General features: G+C 36.0%; 1 protein-coding gene across 3 annotated transcripts in view; it reads right to left on the reverse strand.

The window, feature by feature from the left end:
• Myo81f (unconventional myosin 81F) overlaps positions 1-21,296 on the reverse strand; it is a 32,639-nt gene extending 11,343 nt beyond the window's left edge. The window contains exons 1-5 of one of the 3 annotated variants that reach the window (XM_083085320.1): positions 20,645-21,296; positions 14,299-14,405; positions 9,283-9,345; positions 1,393-1,645; positions 23-354 (exon numbers count right to left, since the gene is read on the reverse strand). In XM_083085320.1, the coding sequence (XP_082941446.1) occupies positions 23-354; positions 1,393-1,645; positions 9,283-9,345; positions 14,299-14,405; positions 20,645-20,672 (783 nt within the window). In that variant the 5' untranslated portion in view covers positions 20,673-21,296. Of the gene's footprint in view, positions 1-22; positions 355-1,392; positions 1,646-9,282; positions 9,346-14,298; positions 14,406-19,824; positions 20,087-20,644 lie in introns of those variants that run through there. The other 2 variants (XM_083085318.1, XM_083085319.1) reach the window with 2 other exon arrangements.
• Positions 21,297-21,725: the final 429 nt, after the last annotated feature.

A 21,725-nucleotide genomic window follows, 5' to 3' on the forward strand; every position in this document is an offset into this window, starting at 1 on the left:
CCAACAAAAGCAATAACCATACCTGAAGCACATTGAAGGCGAGCCTGAGAGCGTCGAGTTTCTTAGAGTCAGAAATTCCGTCGATCTTTACGCCGGACTGATTGAGATATTTGTAATGACTGGCCGGTCGTAGTTTATATTGCTCGGCGAATTCCTTGTCTCTCGTGCCAGCCTCAACCAGTTTATAAAATACGTGATAATTGCGCTCCTCCGGGCTCTGAAAAGTTATACGGCTCTGCTCCAGCAGATAATCCTGAATGATGCATCCCTTGATCATCCATTTGTTGTCGAAGCACACCTGCATGAACTTGCCAAAGCGCGAACTGTTGTCGTTTCGCACCGTCTTCGCGTTGCCTATTTTCACAAATTAAATTTATTTTCTCGTTAATTGACATCAACTCCGTCTGTTTCTAAAATATCGGAGAATCTGAAATTCTCAGCAAGAGATTTTCCAGATTCGTTGCTTAAATATGGAATTCGAGCGAAAACGAGGATAAACGCCAAAAATAAATCGGACTTGAAAAAGACATCGTTATTCCATGAAATGAATGAACGACACCAGACAGACGTGTTTTATTCATAAAACCTCTCTGCCTCGTGACCCATTTCGTTCCCCTTGCTGTTGCATTTAACACCTGAGTTACTGCCACTCGTAGCTAGGACTGCTACTGATGAATCGCGACTTCGTTTACTTCCGAACCGATTAAAATCTATCCTATTGTTTCCGTATCTTTCTACGGATGAAACGCCAATTGTTATTTAATCGTTTACCGTAAAATTATTTTGGCAAATAAATACTTGACTTATTTTTAGTCCATTCTCTTTTGACATTCTCACAGTTTTACATGTCATTATGTATAGAATGTTTCAAATTATTTTTAAGCGAATTTCTCTAAACAGAAATCTAGGTAGAGGCTAACTCGAAATTAATTTCTTATTAATGAAAATGAATGATTATAATTTATTACAGATATTTAATCTTAATAACACACATCTGTATGATGTTAAATTTAAAATTATAATATGCGATGCTAAAAATAGCTTCCAACACATCCTATTTTTCTATTAGTATAAAGGCTAATCTCTAACAAACTTACAACATCATATAATGGTCAATCAAGTCCATCATACCGGCCATATCATCCAAGTTTCATCACAATATAATCAAGAAACTGCTATCTCATTTACTTCAATTTTTAATTATTAATTTAATGGGTATTAAAAGACTTGATCGATTACATTTTGATACTATTACTCGAGGCAGAGGTTCTTGAAGCAAATGTTTTTTGGGATCGCGATAAATTCTTGTAGGATTAGAAGGCCCAGGAAGCTCACGACCACAACTTTTCGCGGCTAAACGAGGATCGCGCGGATGTTATCAACGGATGTTACCGAATGCCTCGAGGATGGTATTGGCCTCCAGGATCTGCTGCTCCACCCACGTGTCGACGTTGCTGGTGACCGAACACAGGTACTGCAGGATGAACTTGGTGGTCTCGGTCTTGCCGGCTCCGCTCTCGCCCGATATCACGCAGGACTGGTTGCTCTGGGTGTCCTGCAGGGACTTGTACGCCGCCTCCGCCAGGGCGAACACATGCGGCTCCAAGGCGCCCATTTTCTGCTCGTGGTATCGATTCACGTACTCCTACAAAAAGACATGCCCTTTTCGTAAAACGAGTTCCGGCTGTTAACGAGGTGCCGTTGCTTTCCTCTGCCTCGACCTCGTAAGAATGGGTGGTTCTAAAAGCTTCGTCCGATTTGAGAATAGCGTTCCCGCTGAAAACGAGAAGCGGATGCAATCTATTCTCCTAAAATGGAGAAAGCTTTAAAGACGGTTTATAGTACGGCAAATGATGTTTAAAAAGGCCGTTGGAATCTCTCTGCAGAGGATTGGCATATAAATTCATCCCACATTGATATACAGCAAAATTTTATAGTACTTTTATCAAATTACAAAATAATAAAATAAAATCCTTATAATTTAAAATATAAAAAATAATTATTATAATGAAATAATTATTATATCCTAAAATATAAAAAAAAATCATTGTTTAATTTAATTATACAGGATGCTTCTCTCTAAACATGAAAAAATTTCGATAGATGATTCCTTGAAGATTTCTCGAAGAAAAGTTTACGCATCTTGATGCTCTAAACGACGCAGTTTTCGAGGTATAGATGTTAAAGTTTTAAAAATATCAGTGTATCTCCTAATCCTTAGATAGGTCGAACAGGATTCCAATCTTGGTCCCTCCGGCCTCCAGTATCGAATCCCCTGGATTTATTTTTCCGAAGTCATAAATTTCTTAGTTTATACCACTCCGATTGAAAATATTGATGATTTAAGGAATCGCATGCCATGCACACCATGTGAAAAAATGCATAATATATCTGATATTTTTATATCATACATATTCACCAATCATTAAGAAGGAGAATGCATTCATAGACGTTTTTAATAATCTTTAATTTTGCTTAATTTTATTTTTGTCAAAAAATATTTTTTGAAATACCATTTTTAACTTTGAACACCTTTGTAGCTCAAAAAGTATGCTTAAGTTATTGGTACATGGGAACTTTTCTTCAGGAAATTACCCTCCCAAATTTTTCACGCTTGTTTAGGAACACCCCATATGGTTCGATTGAGAAATAAAACGTTTATAAAATTATTTTTCTCGCAAAGATGATAAAATTTGTTTATATATGATATTAACTTCGCATGATTTAGAGATAGCCCCATTTCCTGGCATCGAGATGTAAACACACGCGGGTCGAGATTCTTTCACCTTTCTTTGTTTTTATGTCAGCGTAAACAGAGAGATTGAATAAATATATATTATCTTCCGTGTGCCGTAATCATCCGCGATAATCCGATAGGAGTCTGGAAATATGTGGGCGGCGGGTGTAGCCCATCAGCCCCGGTAACCCGATTAATCGCGACGACATTCGATAGGCGCATGCATCGACGACCGAGTTTCCCATCATGACCCCTGTTCGCCTTCTCCCCCGGGACACGGCGTGGTGCACGCGTACATAAACGAGCTCTCCGCAGTTGGTCTCGCGGTCCAAGTAGTAGTGCAACCCAGTTTCGCGTCGGACCTCCCTCCCCGAACGCCAGCCGAATGCGCTCGCGAATGTTCGTTATTACAAGATGCACTCGCCTGGAATTGTCACGGTATGATAACGAGGAGGGTGCGACAAAACAAGCGTCCCTCGGCGAAGGGAAGATTAATCGGCGCGGACGACGCGAACCTCGGCGAAATCGGAATTAATGAACGAAACGGGAATTAATGAACCGTTTCTCGAGGCAGCGTTTGCAAATGATGTTGCAATTTTCCTACGCCATGGTGTAAAGTCATACATGCTCACGCTCTATTTCCTTGCGAGAGCTGACAGTCTGACAGCTCTGAAAATGTTGAATAGTCTGGTCCGAGTGAAATATCGTGCCTTCGATCGGCGCGATAATTCCTAATTTTCTAATATTACTATCTAATCTTATCTTTTATTACGTACTATCAATCTCGACTTATTATATAATATATAATAATAATAAAATATACTTATTATTATATTTTTTTATACTTACTATTTTATATTATTATATGATTATTTTTTCTATTGCTTACTTATTTTTCTTTAATATTTCTATGAATCAAAAACCAATCGAGTCTATCAAGTTACGTTAAAAAAAATTTACTTGCTTCTCGAATCTACAATACATTATATAATTTTAATTTTTATTACAATTTTATTATTATAATTTTGTATACAATACATAATTTTAATTTTTAATAATTTTAATTAACTTTTGGGATATTAGTTTTTGCATTGCTGATATCAGAGCGATATGAAAAGTCTCGAGCACATAGCGAGTCACTTTCAATAGAAATGATCTCGGGATATGATTTGTGGAGATGGCCTGCTCGAGATAAGCCGCGACGCGGTCTGGAGAACCCTTGAGAAAACAAGCGGGGATATAAAAATACGCGTGAAAGGACGCGTTCCAGGTGGCGGCGCTCCGGAAGTTTCGACGCTCCTTCTTGGAAGAGAAGTAAACTGTATATGCATTCGCACATAAATATTCACCATGTCATACAACGTTGTTTATAACATCGTGTCTTCACGCTTTGCTTAATCTTTTAACGCTGGAAAGTCTAAACTTTGCGCAATTTGCTTCCAAAGTTTCGAAATGTTTCGTTGATCAATCATGATATTTGCATGTTCAAATTCATAATATACTTTTTCACGAATAAATCTTCATATCATGTCATATGACGTTATCGTTGTTAAATACTGATAAAATCAAATCGATTAGAACAGCATTGAAATGATATAAAAAGAGATATGAGTTTCTGGATCGTTTAAACACGTTGATATTTGACGTTTAAGGATGCACGATGTTATTTAATCAGCATTGCTTTTTTCAGCCTTAAGTCTCTCTTGTTGTACACATTGATATATCTGGTGGAAGCACAAAAAGAGATGTCGATTCCTCGTTCCATTTCGTTAGTGGGTCACATCCATCGATCAGTATCGTTCGAACGAGGGAATTGAACGCGTGTCAACACGCTCTGATAGAAACTTGTATAAGATTTTTGTTCTCTTTTCCACGAAACACAGAACAACGGCAAACATAGTAATCTGCCGAAATATTTAGGTCGATCGATTAAGGTCGATAACGATTCTGTTTGTTTTAGTAGGGTCGACAAACCCTGTTGCTGTTTCGCTTTACAAAGGAAAGTTCGCGATAGGTACTTTGAAATCGAGTCTGGAAATGAAACACGTCGACCCATTTTCGGTACGTCAGCCTCTTTGATTATTGCAAGTGTTGACTATTCATTAAACTATCCAATGTGAGGTTTAATCGATTGGCCTAAATCGAATTACACAACTTTAATCGTCTAATTGGTTCTTTAAAATCGCCGATTTTTTTCCACACATTGTATTCCTATTCTATTTAATTTGACTTGCGATTTAATTTGCATTTGCAAAGAAAAAAATAATTGTTGATTTAAATAAAATAAAAGGCAGATAGATGCAGATTTGTATAAAATTTTTATCTGTATAATTTATATCAATAATAATTGTTCGTGTAATCAGCTATGCAATCGTCGTCCGATACACTTAATAAAAGACTCTACAAGAGTCCTCTGTACATTCTGCCCATTAATATCGGTAAATATTTGCGCGACTTTGATTGTAGGTTTACTATGAATAGCAATCATTTACCTCGACAACAATCCGAAGATATTTGCTTACTTATCGATCAATAGAAAGCATCGTAATATATACATGCTGATATATTTAACATAACAATATTTATAAAATGAAGAAGAGTAAGGCATCGAACTTAATTATCCTTAATTTGAAAATCGATAGTAGACTAATAAAAAATACATTTATTTTTACAAAATTAATCGAATTAATTAAGAGCGTTAGCCTTAAAATTTTTACTTCACAAAAAATATATTCGATAGTATAACCGTATAAAAAAGCATTATGAAATGAAAGATTAGTCAAAACAATCCAATCTAATGCATTATTAATATTTCAATTAGTTAATTAGTATTAATGTTATATGTATTAATTCGTAACATAGTTATTTAGCTGCGATTAATAATATGAAGAAAACAAATCTATGGAAAAATATATAATGTGAAAAAAAAATATAAAAAAATATACATTAATATGTGATTAATATATATGAAGAAAATAAATCTAATCGTTTTCTGCTGTATAATTGTAATGCATTTTTTATTTTATCTACATTCTGGTGTAATTTTGCAAGTTATTGCAAGTGTAATAAAAAAAAAATTGAAAAATCAATTTTGTCAAAATGAAAAGGCTGGGTTTTGAAAGATTGAATTTTGCTGACGCGAACGCGTTAGATGGAGCATTTCATATTTATCGTCATCAAGAGTGGCCTCGAGTCCTATCAAAGCGTGGTTCGCGCCTAGATCACAGCGATCTCGATGGATCGAGGATTCAGCAAGGGTACCTTGGGGAGAAATGTGCGAAACTAGCGGCTCCGAGGCGACCACGGTGAGTCCCGAATCCGATCCGCGTGCTTCGGCGCGATCAATAACTCCGGGCGTGCACCACCACGGTGTGCCACCCTTTTCCTTCGAGCCCCGGCAGGGGTCCTCGGTTGGCGGTACCCCCGTTTTGACCTTCGCAATCACGCATGATGCCGTAATTTCCCCGCAAATTTCCACGAGCGCGCAAGAATAATAAGCCGCGTAATAAAATCTCTGCTTGGACAATCGATTCCTTTTCCTCTCAAATCTTTTTTACGTTTACGTCCTACAATCGTGCATCAGTCACCGGCATTTCAAAATTTTTAAGATACAAAAAACACGAAAAATACTGCGAGAGTATGAAAATGTAATATAACAGAGAAAAAAAGAATACCAGGCGCCTTTCCCTCTTTTAATGCGTAACTGAGTTTAAGGGATGTCCCTCTTTTTTAAAAATTCCACCCCCTTCCCCCCAAAACGGACGCACGTTGCGGGCAAAGCGCTATAAAATGTATAAAGCATCTCGAGCGAGCTCGTTCCCAAATGCGAGACAAAGTAAATTTTATCGCCGCACTCTGACGATTCCCACCGTCCAATCCAATTTACGCTCGCATGCATCGCTGCACAGCCGCTTCCCGCAACGCAAACGCGCGCGATTGCACAGAATAATATTTGAAGATTTTCCTGATAAAAAAATTGAGAGGCCTACCACGTATGTTGGTTTAATATAAAACTTTTTACGTGGCGGATTATTGCAGTAGAGAGACTTCCTCCCAAATAAGGGGGTATTTTTCACATTCCACCGAATTATTAAAAATATACAAATGTAAAAAATATTAAAAGTGTAAAATTATATATAAAAATACTGAAAATATATTATAAATATAAATGGAAATGATGCCTTCTACTCAAATATCTATAATATGCGATATAACAATTAATAATAATAATAATATAATATATAACAATTAATAATAATAATAATATTGTATATATAAAATAATAATAACAAATGATTCTCTGGTAACATTTTTAACTGTTTCTTATTTTAAAAAATATTGCAACTTATATTTCAATCTTATTCGAATATTCTCAATTTAAATTCTCTTTGATTTATTTATCGCCAGACGATCTCTTTTCCTTTGAACTTGTCTCTCGCGATAAAATATTTTCCCTCCTGCCTTTTGAGTTTTAATCGAAGTGCCTGCCATCAGTCGGCCTCCCAGAAATAATTCGCCCCTGATCGCGAGCGCTCCGAGACATAACTATCGACGATGAGTCTGCGGTATACGAGGGAACGAAGCCGCAGCATCACGCGCACCCGAAAATAGATGCACCGGGGGAAGAAGGGAGGTGCGTTGCTCGGTTATCGAAAGCATGCACTTAGCGTGTTCCGCCGGAATAAACGGGGAGAATTTATCGCCGATAACTCCCCGAGGGCCCCTTCGAGCTTTGTCGGTTCTTCTCCTATTCGCGATAAAAGTCGCGATGCGATTCCGCGCGAGCGAATCAATGAATTCCGCGCGAGCGAATCGATGAATTCCGCGCAAATGAGCGCTTCGATTCAACTAATTGTTAACGTTATCGTTGTCGCCACGTGGAGGAGCAAGTCGAGCGTGCTATCGCATGGGTTTCGCTTCGTCAACGTGACCTAGAAAAACCGCCGTCCAAGACCAGTCGTTTCTCGTCGTTTTCGCGAGTTATCTCGGCGTAAGCACGTTGCTGCTTCCGTTTCCTGTTTTCAGACCAATACGATAAAAGCATCCTGCCGCGGTATGCTTTATGCGGATTCGCAAAGTTGTCCATGGAAAAATTCTTTGTGCCACGAGCATGATAATTTTGCACTAGTGTACGCAAATTGCACGTGATGAAGTACATTGACAGATAGAATATCTCACGATATAATATAAGTATATATTTAAATGTATAGTTTTGCATTTTTGTCATCTTCTTAGTTTTAGCAGTCAAATAATAAAACATTTGAAAACATGAAAAAGAGAAATATATTATTTTTAATACTGAATCTTTTTGTTTTTATTAATTTGGATTACTTGAAATTTTCTTGTTCTTGACAAAATTAATTTTAAGCGTACTTCTTGTTTTTTAGTTTTCCAAAATTTTCCAGTAAATATATAAAAAGTAATATAATTTAATTTTAGAAAATAATATAATTAATTTTCTGGTAAAAATATAAAAAAAAATTAATTTTCCAAGATATTTAAAGTATGTAATTTTCTATCGATTTTTAATTTTCTACTGAATTTTCCAACTTGATTAATTTGCAACTTGAACGAGCTGCGTAATATCCATATTTAAGGAGGAATGTTTCGCGAAAAAGTATAAAAGGACTTTGTCAAAAAAGTTAAAATGCTACGTTAATGTCACATTATAAGAAATGTTTGCAAGTTCGCTAAACAGGTCGCAGCTGTCTCTGATTTTCGCAATGCATCGTTACGGTAAGAGCAATTGCCGTATGCAATAAGTGCATTCTCGGACAGGAGCGAAAGATTCGAGGCAGCAGTTTTAATCTTTCAACGTGATCGCAGGGACGACGTCGGTTTATCTTCGCTGGAAGATTGACGCGTGCAGCTCTCTTTTTCAACTTCCATCAGCGGCGGCATCACGCATTGTCTGATATTTACTATTCTTCAGCGGTACTTCCGGTTTTTGTCAGCCGCAGGAAGCGCCGTACGCACGAACAATCTATCGGGCTCAGTCTATCGATCACATCGATATCATTGTATTGTGATTCTACACGCGTTCTGTTTTGTCCAAATCAATGAGGTCGCGTCATAAATAAGTAAGTAATTTGTTAAGATGGAAGCAACGTGTTGATATTATATCTCTATATCGTCACATCTTGCATAATATAATATTCTAATAATGATAAAATCTTCTCATATTTTTATATTTCATTCTCATATATTCTATTATAATTCTCGTGGTATTTTTCTTGATATTCAATCGTAATAAATATTGTCGATTAATAAATATTATTAATTTTAATTAATATCCAATCTTGATAATATATAATAATATAACTTGATATATAATATATATTTTAGTTACTTCATACTATTTTTGTAATATTACAAGACGAGCTAAAGAAGAAAGAAGGTAAAAATATCACGTACAAATAAACATTTCGATGATAGTGAAAATTTCTCTTCATTCCCTCTGGCTCTAAAATTCATTTCGTAATATTATATGATTCCCAACATGCGACTTACTTAAAAGTAATGTAATCGAATAACTAATTACTCACATTTGTGTAGTAGTCCACCTCCTTGTAAGGATTCACAGCCACCAGAATGGATCCCGTGTACGTCTGTATAAAGTGGTAATGTTTGTGCTAAGGAATAAATACTTAAATAACACTTTGCTAAATATGTATCCATTTTGCCACAGCCTCTCATTAAATATTAAAACTATTATATCAATATTAGCACAGAAAGTGGGCGTCATCGATTGAAAATTGCCGTTGACATTTTTCCGCGTTCATGGACATGACATGCTGCCCTTTACGTCACAATGCGATACACTTTAATGTAGATTCTCGATTGATGCATACAAAATAGACAAAAGCTGCACCAGTTCGAACCAGGATAAAAACACGTGACCTTTTTAGCTTACCCTAATTACGATCGCTCGTATTCCCTAATGATTCTGTTTTGTAAAGCGTGAACAGAAAGTTGTGCTAATTTATTTTTATTGCTTGTCCTATATAAAAGAAAAAGAGAAATTTTCTCTCTTTCTCTTTTTATTAAAATAAATTTTTATTTAATTTAACAAATTTCATTTTATCTCCAATTTGTTCGTTATTCTCACAAATATGATTCAATTAATAAATACTAAATTAGAATTCCATTAAAATAAGATTTGCTTTAAAAATTCGCGAGGAAATATATTTTAATTTAAATTTCCTTTCGATTGCCAAATTTATTTTCATTTTCAAAACTGAAAATGTTTAGTGTTTTTATCTGGCAATCCAAAGGCTATAAAATCTAATTTGCAAAATTTAAATAATCAATTTTAATATCCCCTGTGTCGTGATATATAAAATCGCAAAATATTGCTGTTAAAATTAGAAAAATAATAATGGATTAAAACGGGCTCGGAATTATATCGCACGATCGTAAAAATATCATCACAGAAATATTGGAAAAGAGGAAGAGAGAGGATGGAACATCGCTCTATCCCTTGCATAATAATTTGAGGGTGACATGTTTTCGTCGACCGGGAGAGAGGGTTCTATAATGACGTCACACTCGGGGGGTTATCCATGGGGGATGACTCATAACTGGATGCTACACCGTAACAAAAAAGGGGAGAGTACACCTATAACCGAATACCCTTCTGTAATATTTGAGACGAGCGAAGGATCATGATCTATGTTCGGAGATTCAAAATTCATATTTCGGCCATTAATAGATTAATCATTGAACCTTCTTTCACCTAAATTAATATTTAAAAAAATATCCAATATATTAAAATATAAATCAAAGAAATAAATTTATATTTCTTTGAAAATGGAATCTAAAAACAAAATATGTTAAAAGTTGTAATAATTTATAGTAAAATGAGAATATATATGAACTAATATAAAAAAAAAAATTTATATAATTTGAAAAAGTTATGCATTGGATATTATAATATTTAGTTATTATTACAATTTTATATATAAAAGGATAAATATATATAGTGACAAGATAGCGAAAAAATATGAACGGATATTGTTCTTCTTTCCATATTAAAATAAACTTTTAAGATATCACGGGGGTGCGTTTATTTTACATTACATTTTATCTTTAATCTCGAAACAAATGTCTAAATGCATACGACGTTAATACATCGTGTCGCATATAGAACCTAGTGACCCGTAAGTGGTTGCGGGGTTCCCAGTTAGAGCCTAGTTCAACCTCTGCAGAAACCCCGTTATTACCGGCGAGAGAGAGCCCAACAATTTAATTAACTCCGCGGACACGCCTCGTGTAGCCTATTGGTAGCTTCCTGATTTACGTTCTCGGCACACTAAAACCTCAAGCTTAATTGCAAACAGTTTGTCTATTTGCCGAAGAGCCTATTCGAGAGATAAGCAAAGAGCGAAAGATGGATCTCGAACTCCTTTTCTGCAGGAAAGATATCGGTCGGTCGGAACTTTCAATTTCCTTCGCGAGATTGCTAGCACATCTCGAAACTATACTGGATCGTTATAATTAGCTTCGACCGTACTTTAACGAGATTTCAAATCGAAACTACTAATAAATAGAAGGAAGCGAAAGAGAAAGAGAGAAAGGGAGAGAGGGAGAGAAGACAATAGTCGATTGGAAATCGCTTTAAATACCAAAAAGCATTTTTACTTTCGGTTTCCCGAATGCTTCGTATATAAAAAATACAGTATTATTGACTCGGTTATCTTTATCGATTATATTCACTATTTTTATGTCCAAGGCTTGGGACCAATATAACTTGGGATGAAATACATTTTCAATTTATGCTGACACAATTATTACGAAAATAAATGTACGAGTTAAAATATAACAAAAGCGGTTATTACACTTTTATATTTAAATTTATATGTTATTTTTTAGTTATTAGCATACTTTGATTAAGTGAAAAAGAAGTGAAAAATGACGAGAAAGAAACACGTACAAAAAGAAAGAGAGAGAAAAAAATAATATAATAAACTTACTAAGTTTTCTCCAATTAAGTCACTTGCGAAAAAGATCATTTGACCATTTCTGTCCTTTGAACAATCGCGTTCTAATGTCAGAGGTAATCTCTCGCACTACGATTAAACGACAATAACAGCGATCGTTCGGTTCAACGAAGATGATTATACAGAATCACGATTACATTTTAATTTAGTCGAGCATGCAAAGATCGGAAAGTGGCTCGAGTGGAGCTTCGTCGATGAACCGAATGTCATTCGTCCCTTTACGCGTATTTTTTTCGCATTCATCCCTATTCGTGCAGACACGGATACTCACGCAGGGGTAGTTCGCTCTCTCATTAAGCTCTCTCGCTGGCGGAGCGCTCTTGAGGCCAGCTTGAATTGCACTCGTCGCGTAGGCGGAGGTGGACGCGAGGGAGGAAAAACGGAGGGAGGCGATCTCTCTATTACCGGGTGCAAGAGAGCAAAAAAAAAGGCGATACGCGACGAAGAGCGAAAGGGTGAACGTCTGGGAGGGTCACGCGAGAAAATCCATCGATGCGAATAAATTAGGCCACTCGCTCTGAAAAGGGTTGCTGGAGGCTGATGAGGCCAGACGGTAAGAAAAGCGCTTATTTGTCACGCGCGATGGATGACTGGATGACTTCGGTCTTGTCGGTTCCTTAACCCCTTATCCGAGCGACCTACTTTCGCAATGCTGGGTTACCCAGTCTTCCAATACTATCGCGATGGTTTTGAACATAACAGGTTTAAAATTCATCGTTTCCCATTTTGATAATTAATATATAAAATACAGATAGTTGTTGAATTTCACCCCATTTGCTTGAATGAGACTCACAGCATAAATTGACACATGCAAGTGGGTCTCGAGATTCTTTTTTATATTTTAAAATAGATTAAATATTGCACAATAGATACGTTTACACGACTAATATAGGCAAAAGACTCGCGTGATTTTAATTCACAAGCCGACCCGTAGCTTTTACATTTAAAGTAGAGGCGTTTTCAACTTGGCCGGTAGCAAGAGCTGTCTTTGCCAGCTGCGAATCTCATTCGCGTTCATGACGGCGATAAGAAGTGGTCGACGACGGAGATTCGAAAGGGCCGTTTTACGAGCCGTTTAATTTTTCGATTACATCAGGCGACAAAAAAAACACGTGCGTTAGTATAATACTGATCAGGCAAAGAGCTTAACTTCTGAGAAACATCTCCCGTTTTTTGCAGCCTTTTCATTGGATGAATCACTTTCTAATTAAGAAGAGAGAGAATCTGAAAAATTATAGTAAAATTAGAAATTACTTTACTTGTTTATTTTATATTTTTGTTTAATTTAGACTTATTTATTTATACTTTGTTTATTTTATATTACTTTGTCAAGTTTTGAATATTTTATACTTGTATAAATAAAAACGTATAATTATATTTGCGAAATATTTCCTCCAACATTGTATAATTGATTTTGTGGATTAATTAAAAAACAGGCTCCGGAAAAAAATAATCATATAATTAATAAAATGCACACGTAATCCGCGGATTTACTGCGATATATCGCGACCTACTTTTACATTCGCTCTCTGGTTTATGCAAATAAGGAACGCTACTAACTATTAGCATAAAACAATTTTAATGCAATTTGATACACAAATATTTCAACGGTATTGTTATTTCAAAAAATTATGCATTGCGTTTTCAGCAATATAAGACAGTTATCTGTCGACTTGTATCACTTCAATCTAACATGCAACAAAAGATTAGTCTAAGCACATCATCCCACACGCTACTCATCCGAACGATTATTGTCGCGTATACGAGGAAGTGTCCACTAACGAATGGACTGTCGACCTAAATCGCGTTGTCTTTACCGCATATTTTATTCCTCTTAAATCCTCAATACATGCATAATACATTTTACTCCGAGATTCGATAATTACTTTATTCAAAATATCGTCGTTAATTTCATCGATGAGGGAAAAAGGCCTCGCGATTCATCTGCATATTTGCGAACTTGTTTTCGGGGGAATCAAGGGGGATCAAGGGGGACAAAGGGGGTTGACAGTGGGTCGTCGCGGTGTCGGTCGTTGGGTCGTTGGCAAATCCAAGCCTACGAAAGATGAATGGGTCTAGCCCCGGGGTGGTTCGCCAGCTGACTGGAGTCGTCATAGCAACGCGGCAACCCAGGAACGACCCTGCCCACCCCTGCAATATTTATACGCGTCCTCTCTTGCAGTCTTTCTCGACCGATTCATTTTTTCCCCCCGGCTCGCCGATCTCCTTTTCAGGGCAAGATCGGTTAATCTCTTATCGCCCACCTGTCTATCCCTCTGTCTATCCGCCCATTCGAACGAAGGGATAAACGGAGTCGCGCAAATATTAAGTGCGTTTTATCTCGGAGCCATATTTGAAATTTATATTTCCTCATTTAGGGCGAAATGCGCTCAATCTTTGAACTTTAGAAACAAAATCGAATTAATTATAATTGTGATAAAATCATTAATATTCCCCATTATTAATTTTTTTTTAATTTTGTGACGTTTCTACTAAATAAAAATTATTGCTAAATAAATTTAAAAATTATTAATTGAGAAGAAAAGATAAGTGAAAGGATACATATATCTGGTCCCTGCTATACCGAACTTGAAGATTCCGATTAATACCAGTCTCGTTGATGTCGCTGATAACGGTCATATCCGGCACGCCGCATTCGGGGCTTGAGCCTGAAAAGTAAGAAAAAAGTTGTTAAAAATAAATTAATAAAAGAGAATTATAAAATTTCAAGTATCATTGATAAAATAACATATTAAAAAGATCTTATCTTTCTTATATTTAACGATTATACTCTCGTATATTATTCGTATATAACTTTTTCAGATTCGTTACTTGCTATTCCTTGATTTATATGATTTCTTAATATAATTGATATTTTCTTTTGTTGTAATAATTGATATTTAATTTTCTTTTAAACATTATTTCTTTTAATTTTCTTTTAAACATTAAATTTGATATATTAATAGTAAGCACAACAGATTATAATTGACAAAATCATGAAATTGAAACTATTAGTAATTAACGATAGGTATCGCATCTTTGCTGATTGCACGACACTTTGGGCTAATACTGGACTTTATCTAGATTACATTTCTAGGGCGAATTCTCTCTCACACATCAAAGGAAACCGTGTTTGACCACCTGTTGTTTGGCAAGTGCAAGTGACAATTATGGCACTTTGAGAGCAAACAGTTCGATAATTTCATCCACTCTTTAACGTTCTAAAATTCTCTCTCATACAGTTGTGCAAATTACTTATAAAACGTCCTTCTCTCTTTTATTCTTCCTCGAATTTACTTGTACGTTAACGTATTCTAGATTTTTAAAAATAAATTATACTTTTGGATATATTAAAGTTGGTGCGAGCAGTTTACACGATATTCTAAATTTTTTTCATTACATATCCGTCAAATAAATATCGCGAACAAGACTGATTTGCAGGGGAATGATTTTATTGTCGATCATTATCCCGTCAGATTTTGCTCTTCCCTGCCTCGAAATCAATTTGCGACAACGATGGTGTGACACGAAACGCCTCGAAGAAAATCAATCATGTGGTTCTCGCCTCATCTCGACGATAGTCCACGTGCCGGCAACGAGTTTCTCGATCCGCAAGGTGCGTCTCGATGTGCACATGCACCTGCGACCGCACCTGCACTGTCCAGCTGCCGCGGCATGGATTTCAAGGTCGTGATTAACGGGAATCTGTTATGGACCCGCCGCTAACTATCGGCAAATTTCGCGATTAACGATTCGAAATGCAGTTATGCAGCTGCGCCTTTTCTAGCATTCTCGTGCGGTTTTATTTGGGAAAAATCATAAAATAAAAGTCGAATCTGTTGTCTCCGTTATCTTAATCTATAACTAAAATCAAGCAATTAACGTGGCATAGTTTGATAGTGACGGCATCGAGTTAAATAATGATAATTCGGAAATTTATCAGCTAGATTTCAGGAAGTGAAAGAAAGAGAAAGAGAAGGAGATTAGTCATTTAGTAATATAAGATTAAAGGTATGAACTGCAACAAATATTTAGAAAGTAAAATGTATCGAATGTATTCAGATATATAATATTTATAAAAAATTTATTACGCTATTTTATTTATATGTACTATTGTAAATTAAATTTCTAAAAAGTTAATTAAATAATCTGTGCATGTATTAATATTATTTTTTTCTAAATTATACTTTTTATTATAATACCATTCACTCTTTCTTTTTATACGCTTATCTCTAACTCACGATAAAACGACTATTTTGGAGAGATCTTTATCTATTCCTGACATCATTTAAATATATTTACCTTGAATATCTTTACATGAAAATTAACTTTATTCTTTCTATCGCATTTGTATACTATTTTAATTTTTGTATAATGCACTTTTTTGTATACTGCACTTTTTTAATTTTTCTATAATATAATTAATTATATATTATACAAAAATTATTATATTAATTATATTATAGAATATTATAGAATATAATTAATTTTTCTATAATATAATTAATTATATTCTATAATATAATTAATATAATCGTCTAATTTCCTCTCATTTAAATTATAATTGCCGTAATGAGATATGAACGAACTGCGTGGATTAGAATTTTCATTTTGGAAAGTGATGACAAGTTCAAGCTACTAATTTATGTTTCAAGAATTTATCTGATTAGCATAATATCGCAATTACTTGCTATGGCACAGCTCCCTGTTGATATTAAAATTCCAAAAATTGCGTTAGTACACTTGAATCAATATGTTAATTTTATTAATTTCATTAACTTGCTTTATTGTCAATATCTTCTCGAAGAATGTGTCAATAAAACCTAACACTATAAATTATATAGTAGTCATGTTTATAAGTAGAAGACATAAAATATTCCATTAAAAGTCGTCCTTAAACATTTGCATTTTTTAGCTAAATCTGAAAATATCAACAATTACAATTAAAATCCAATTTGCACATCATTCTCAAAGTTGAACTTGACGCAAATAATTCTCCCAACTATTAATTAATCTTTATTAGATAAATCTTTTCATTGTTCTCCTTCCGAAATTGCTTCTCGTAGAATTATCCTTGATTCTCATCACGAAAGAATCATAAATCACGCGTATGAGATTGGAATATATCGCAAGCAAACGTTGCGCGGAACAAAGCGTAATCACCAACGATTGCTAACCGAGAAAAGGAATTAAAATGCACAACTGGCATGGGTAACACATGACGCAAAGCCATGGGTAATTACATCGTGTACATGTGGTATAGTAGCTGCGATAGTGGTAGTTCCTGTAGAAAGGAGCATATAATTCTCACGGGAACTTAACCGGGCCAGAGGACACGCGCCCCCTTGGATTCGCGTGACGGAAAGGAAGAGATGGCTATCCGTACGTTTGTCGTATCCCGAGGCGACGAAACATTCAGTCACACAGGGTATGCATGTATCAGAAGCCGTTCAATTCAAGTATATTCAATTTTCTCTTTCAATGAAAATTTTCTCGACCAATCGATTTTCTCGCAGCCAAAATTCAACGTTCTCGATCGAATTTCATTCTATCAGCGAACAAATTCTATCTATCTTCGGACAAACAAATTAATTTACACATCGCGAATAATAATAATAGTATTAGCATCCAACTTAATTATCTATTTTGATCGCGAATGTAACTTGATTTAATTTAATTCTTCATTTTAATTTTAATTGAATGGATTGTAGCATGAATTGTAATAAATTCCACTATAAAACGTGCTTGAAATTGATGGAAGAATAAGATTTTATCGTACTTTTAAAAAGACTAATTTAAAATATCAATTTGCTGACTAATTTGAATAACTCTGCACTCTTCATTTTTATAATCGCTTTTTCACTTCTAATTGTAAAGTTCTAGGAATTCAAGATAATTTATAATTGGGTGAAAGTGCGGCATTAACGTCAGTTAACGATAAAACTAGTTCCGCATGGTCATTTTTTCGAAATTACACGTAGAATGCGATGATTCACTTGACGAGCATACCAGGAACCTGCTCTCTAGAATGTCACCGATGACTCATTGGTCCTGGAAAACGAGATCCTGACGATACGCGAATACATTTCTCCCGGGGAAAGTTTCTTACGTCGAATCCAATTTCCTAGGAAACTGACTACTCTGAGAAATAATAACGATCGATGAGATTTTATGTAAATATTTTGTTCTCATCTAGAAAAAAGTCCGGCGAGTCATATATTCCGTCAAAAAAGAGATAAATCAATTACAATGTATATTAATTAATTTATTTATCATGTGTGTATGTTATACTTATATTAAATAAAAAAAATTCCTGAGAGATCGCGCGCATAATTAAAATAATTGACGACATGATTTATTGAAATTTCCTCATTTACTTTCTACGTAGCTCTAAATGGAAAGTATAACACGTAATAATAATTACATAATAAATAATGATACTTTATATAATTGTTGAATTTAAATTTAAAATTGAAATTAAAATTTTAATATAATAATAAAATAATAAAAGGGTAAAATAGTATAATTTGTTATGTCAAACTGTCATGTCTCGCATTTCACGTATCGATGCGGCGCCTTTTACAAAGTTTCATATTTGCTATATATCTCTGTGTGTATCATAAGATATACATTGCAAGCACCTTTATCAGCAACAGTGAGATGTTCGATAAGGATGTGAATGCCGTTTGTGTGCGTACAATACTCGACTAACATCCCAGCAAGAATTCTTTCGCAATTTTATATACGACTAACATGGACTTTTCATGAATTCCTTTCTATTTTCTAAACAAGATTGACACTTAATATGATTTAATTTAATTCAAACCCCTGAGTAAGGCGTAAAATAAAGTCTCACTGCGATATCTCGTCTTCAATATTAGTGAATATAATTAATATAAAATATATTGACTGCATATATTGCACATCAAATTGCAGCAATTGTCACATAATTGTGTTTCTTTTTTTAACGTTAATAGTACATAAAAGCCAAGTATCGCGCTAACACTGGTCGTTGATCTCGCGAACCTCGCTCGTGGGCTACTCGTGTTGGATTTTTTCCCACCGCTTTCTTACGTTCCCTTGACTTTTGCGTTTAATGGCCGCGTGTATGTACATACGAGCGTGTCAGAGCGAGGACCGCGGACACGCGAGAATTGCGCGAATCGATTGGGCGTCGAACCGGCGAAAGTCGCCCCGCGAACTTGACATCGCGCAGTCAATCAGCTGCCAGACGAAGCTCGTACGCCGCCGCTATTATCCTCGTCTTCAATCGACGCGAACTGATCATCCCTCGAGATGATCCCTCGCGCGTAAACAGATATATGTATAAATTAAAAAAAAACAATTCTTGATTTTTCCTACGTAATAGATACATTATTTTTATTTAAAAAAATAGAAAATAGAAATATATGAATAAAGAATTGCTTTTAATTTTATTATTTTAATACAATAATTATAAGAATTTTATTCACTTTTTCCTTTGATGTAACAAACTTATATCCAATTATAATTATTTTTATATTATTAATTTAGAGTACAATAATTTTTGTAGAAAAATTTATTCTTAAAAATCAAATTATTCTCATCAATTATACTCATTTTAATTATAATTGGAACACTAATAATTATTTTTCTTCATTTTTCTAGTTTAATTTCTAATAAACAAATAAGATTGAAATTTAATTTAATACTATCAACATCATTTTTAACAAATTTACTTATATTAAAAATTTCAAGTAATAAATTAATTTGTTAAATTTAATTATAAAAAATATAATTCTCCTGAAATTAATTCAATTTTTAAAACCAATGAATAAATTTTCAAAAAACTATTAATTCACAATTTTAAAACTAATGAATAAATTTCTAAAATACTTAATTCACAAGATTATCTTTTAAATAATTTTACAATTTTTAAAATCTCGCTTTAAATACCTTACTTCAATTAAAAGATATCCGTTTCATTTACGGTCACAGTAATTATGTAAAAAAGACACGAGGAGAGATATGAAAAAGCTCGTGTGAAAATACTCGAGCTTTTTTTCTCTATTTAACGACGAAACCCAAATAATGAATAGCGCTTTTTACCTCGCGATTCTGGATATAACGTGGCCATAGATTCTTGGGACGCGTATTTCTTTCTCGAGCCCGATGAACATCGGAAAAACACTTGTGGCGAGACGAACGTTCGCGGTAAGAGACGTACGCCCATTCGATCAGTATGCCGAAAACGAACGAGAGGGAGGAGCGGAACTGAAGAGAAGTGTCGGTGGTCGTTGCGAGTCGCGACGCACGACAGGCAGAGCGAATCGAATCGATCCTGCATCATTATATTAGTTCCTTCGGACTTCGCGCTCCCAAGTCAATTCAATCGGGCTCTTCCAAAATACTGTACAAACAGGCTCATTTATTTCTCACACTCCAGAGAATAATTATTTCAGAGCAATTATAAATCAAGAACAATAAATAATTATAATTCATAAATATTAGTATCAATATTAAATCGCAACAGCTGAGATGCGACAATTTTTTGATGAGAAAAAAAACGGCGCGTTTGACGTGAAATTCGTTGGAATTATTTCTTATTCCAGAGCGTCACCGATGCGTTTCCTTACAATTCAGATTGTGCATTATTTCCAGGCAAGAGGGAAGAGAGACGCGCGAGAAGGGTAGGCAGGTAGATGAGATAGCGTAGAAAGTACACGCAACGCCGCGAATCTATTATTATGATCGAGCCGTGCACCACCCAACAACCACCTACCCGCCCCCGCGGCGTTTCAACCACCGGGAGGGCGAGGGGAAATTACGCGGAACAATTTCGGGGCGGGGGCGGCAGATATAGTACGCGCTCCGGGAAAAAGTTCCAGGATAAAAGAAAGAGACAACAATAACTGAGAGGAGGACTCACCCTGCGAAGCGAAGTGCTTAGCGACCATGATGATGCGCGCGTGGCTCTCTCGCCGTCACGAATTTCAGAACATTATATCCTCCTCCGCACGACGGTAACAACCCCTCGACGCGAGCGAGCGAGAGGGGGGGGGAGCCGGAGGGGGCGACGACTCCACGGCGTATCCCGGCGTGTCCGGAGCGACGCGAACTCACCACCGCGCTTCGCGCGCACACACACACACGCACGCACGCACGCACGGATGCAACGACAGATGCGCGCGGACGGCGAGGGAAACGTCACCGAGAGAGAGATTATCGCGAAGGGCTGTGTGTCTCTCTGTCTTTCTCGCTCCTCCTGTCAAAATCACATGTTCGCGAGTCCGCTGCCTTCGAAGCGAGAGGAGCGCGCGAGCAGGAACCAGGAGCAGAGCGTTACCACCTTTCTCGGTGCACCGCCACCACTCTGTACATGTACCACCACTGTACCGACACCAGCACAAACACCACCCGCGCACCCAGTTCGCCGGACCCAGACGAGCGACGCACGTGCCCGGACAGTTGCCACCCGACTGACGCGGCGACGATTCCACCGCGATCCCTCGCCCTCGTCGTCCACCTCTTTCTTCCGCTCCCCTACCTCGTCGCGCTATCACCCCTACCGTTCTCGCCCGTTTCGGAGAACGAACTGCTTCGAATCGCCCCTTCCGTAGGCTGCGAGAAACGCGAGTCGCGCGCGCCATCTGCAGGGATGCATCGGCGACGTTTCGGTCGATAAAGAAGAAAACTGTATGTTGAAAAAAAGTTCTTTGAAGTCGGAATGATGAAGCTCTCTGAAAGATGGCAGGAGGTTGACAAATTACATATGCACTCTTTTTTTAATGTGATTTATGTTTGTGTTATTTTAATTTATGGTTATGTTATTTTAATTTTGCTTCTTTCGCTTTTAATTTTAACTTTACAAAAGATGTATTATACGATGTTCTATTAGTAATATATTAAGAAAAAACATTTATATTATTCTTAATTATTTATAGATTTATTTTCAACAATAGTGATATTTTTAATAAGAGATTTGACTTTATTTGTTGTTCAATAGTTGG

Source organism: Camponotus vicinus, unplaced genomic scaffold (assembly GCF_025532165.1).
Source record: "Camponotus vicinus isolate PSW18456_S1 unplaced genomic scaffold, iyCamVici1.0 SCAF_12, whole genome shotgun sequence".
NCBI lineage: Eukaryota > Metazoa > Arthropoda > Insecta > Hymenoptera > Formicidae > Camponotus > Camponotus vicinus.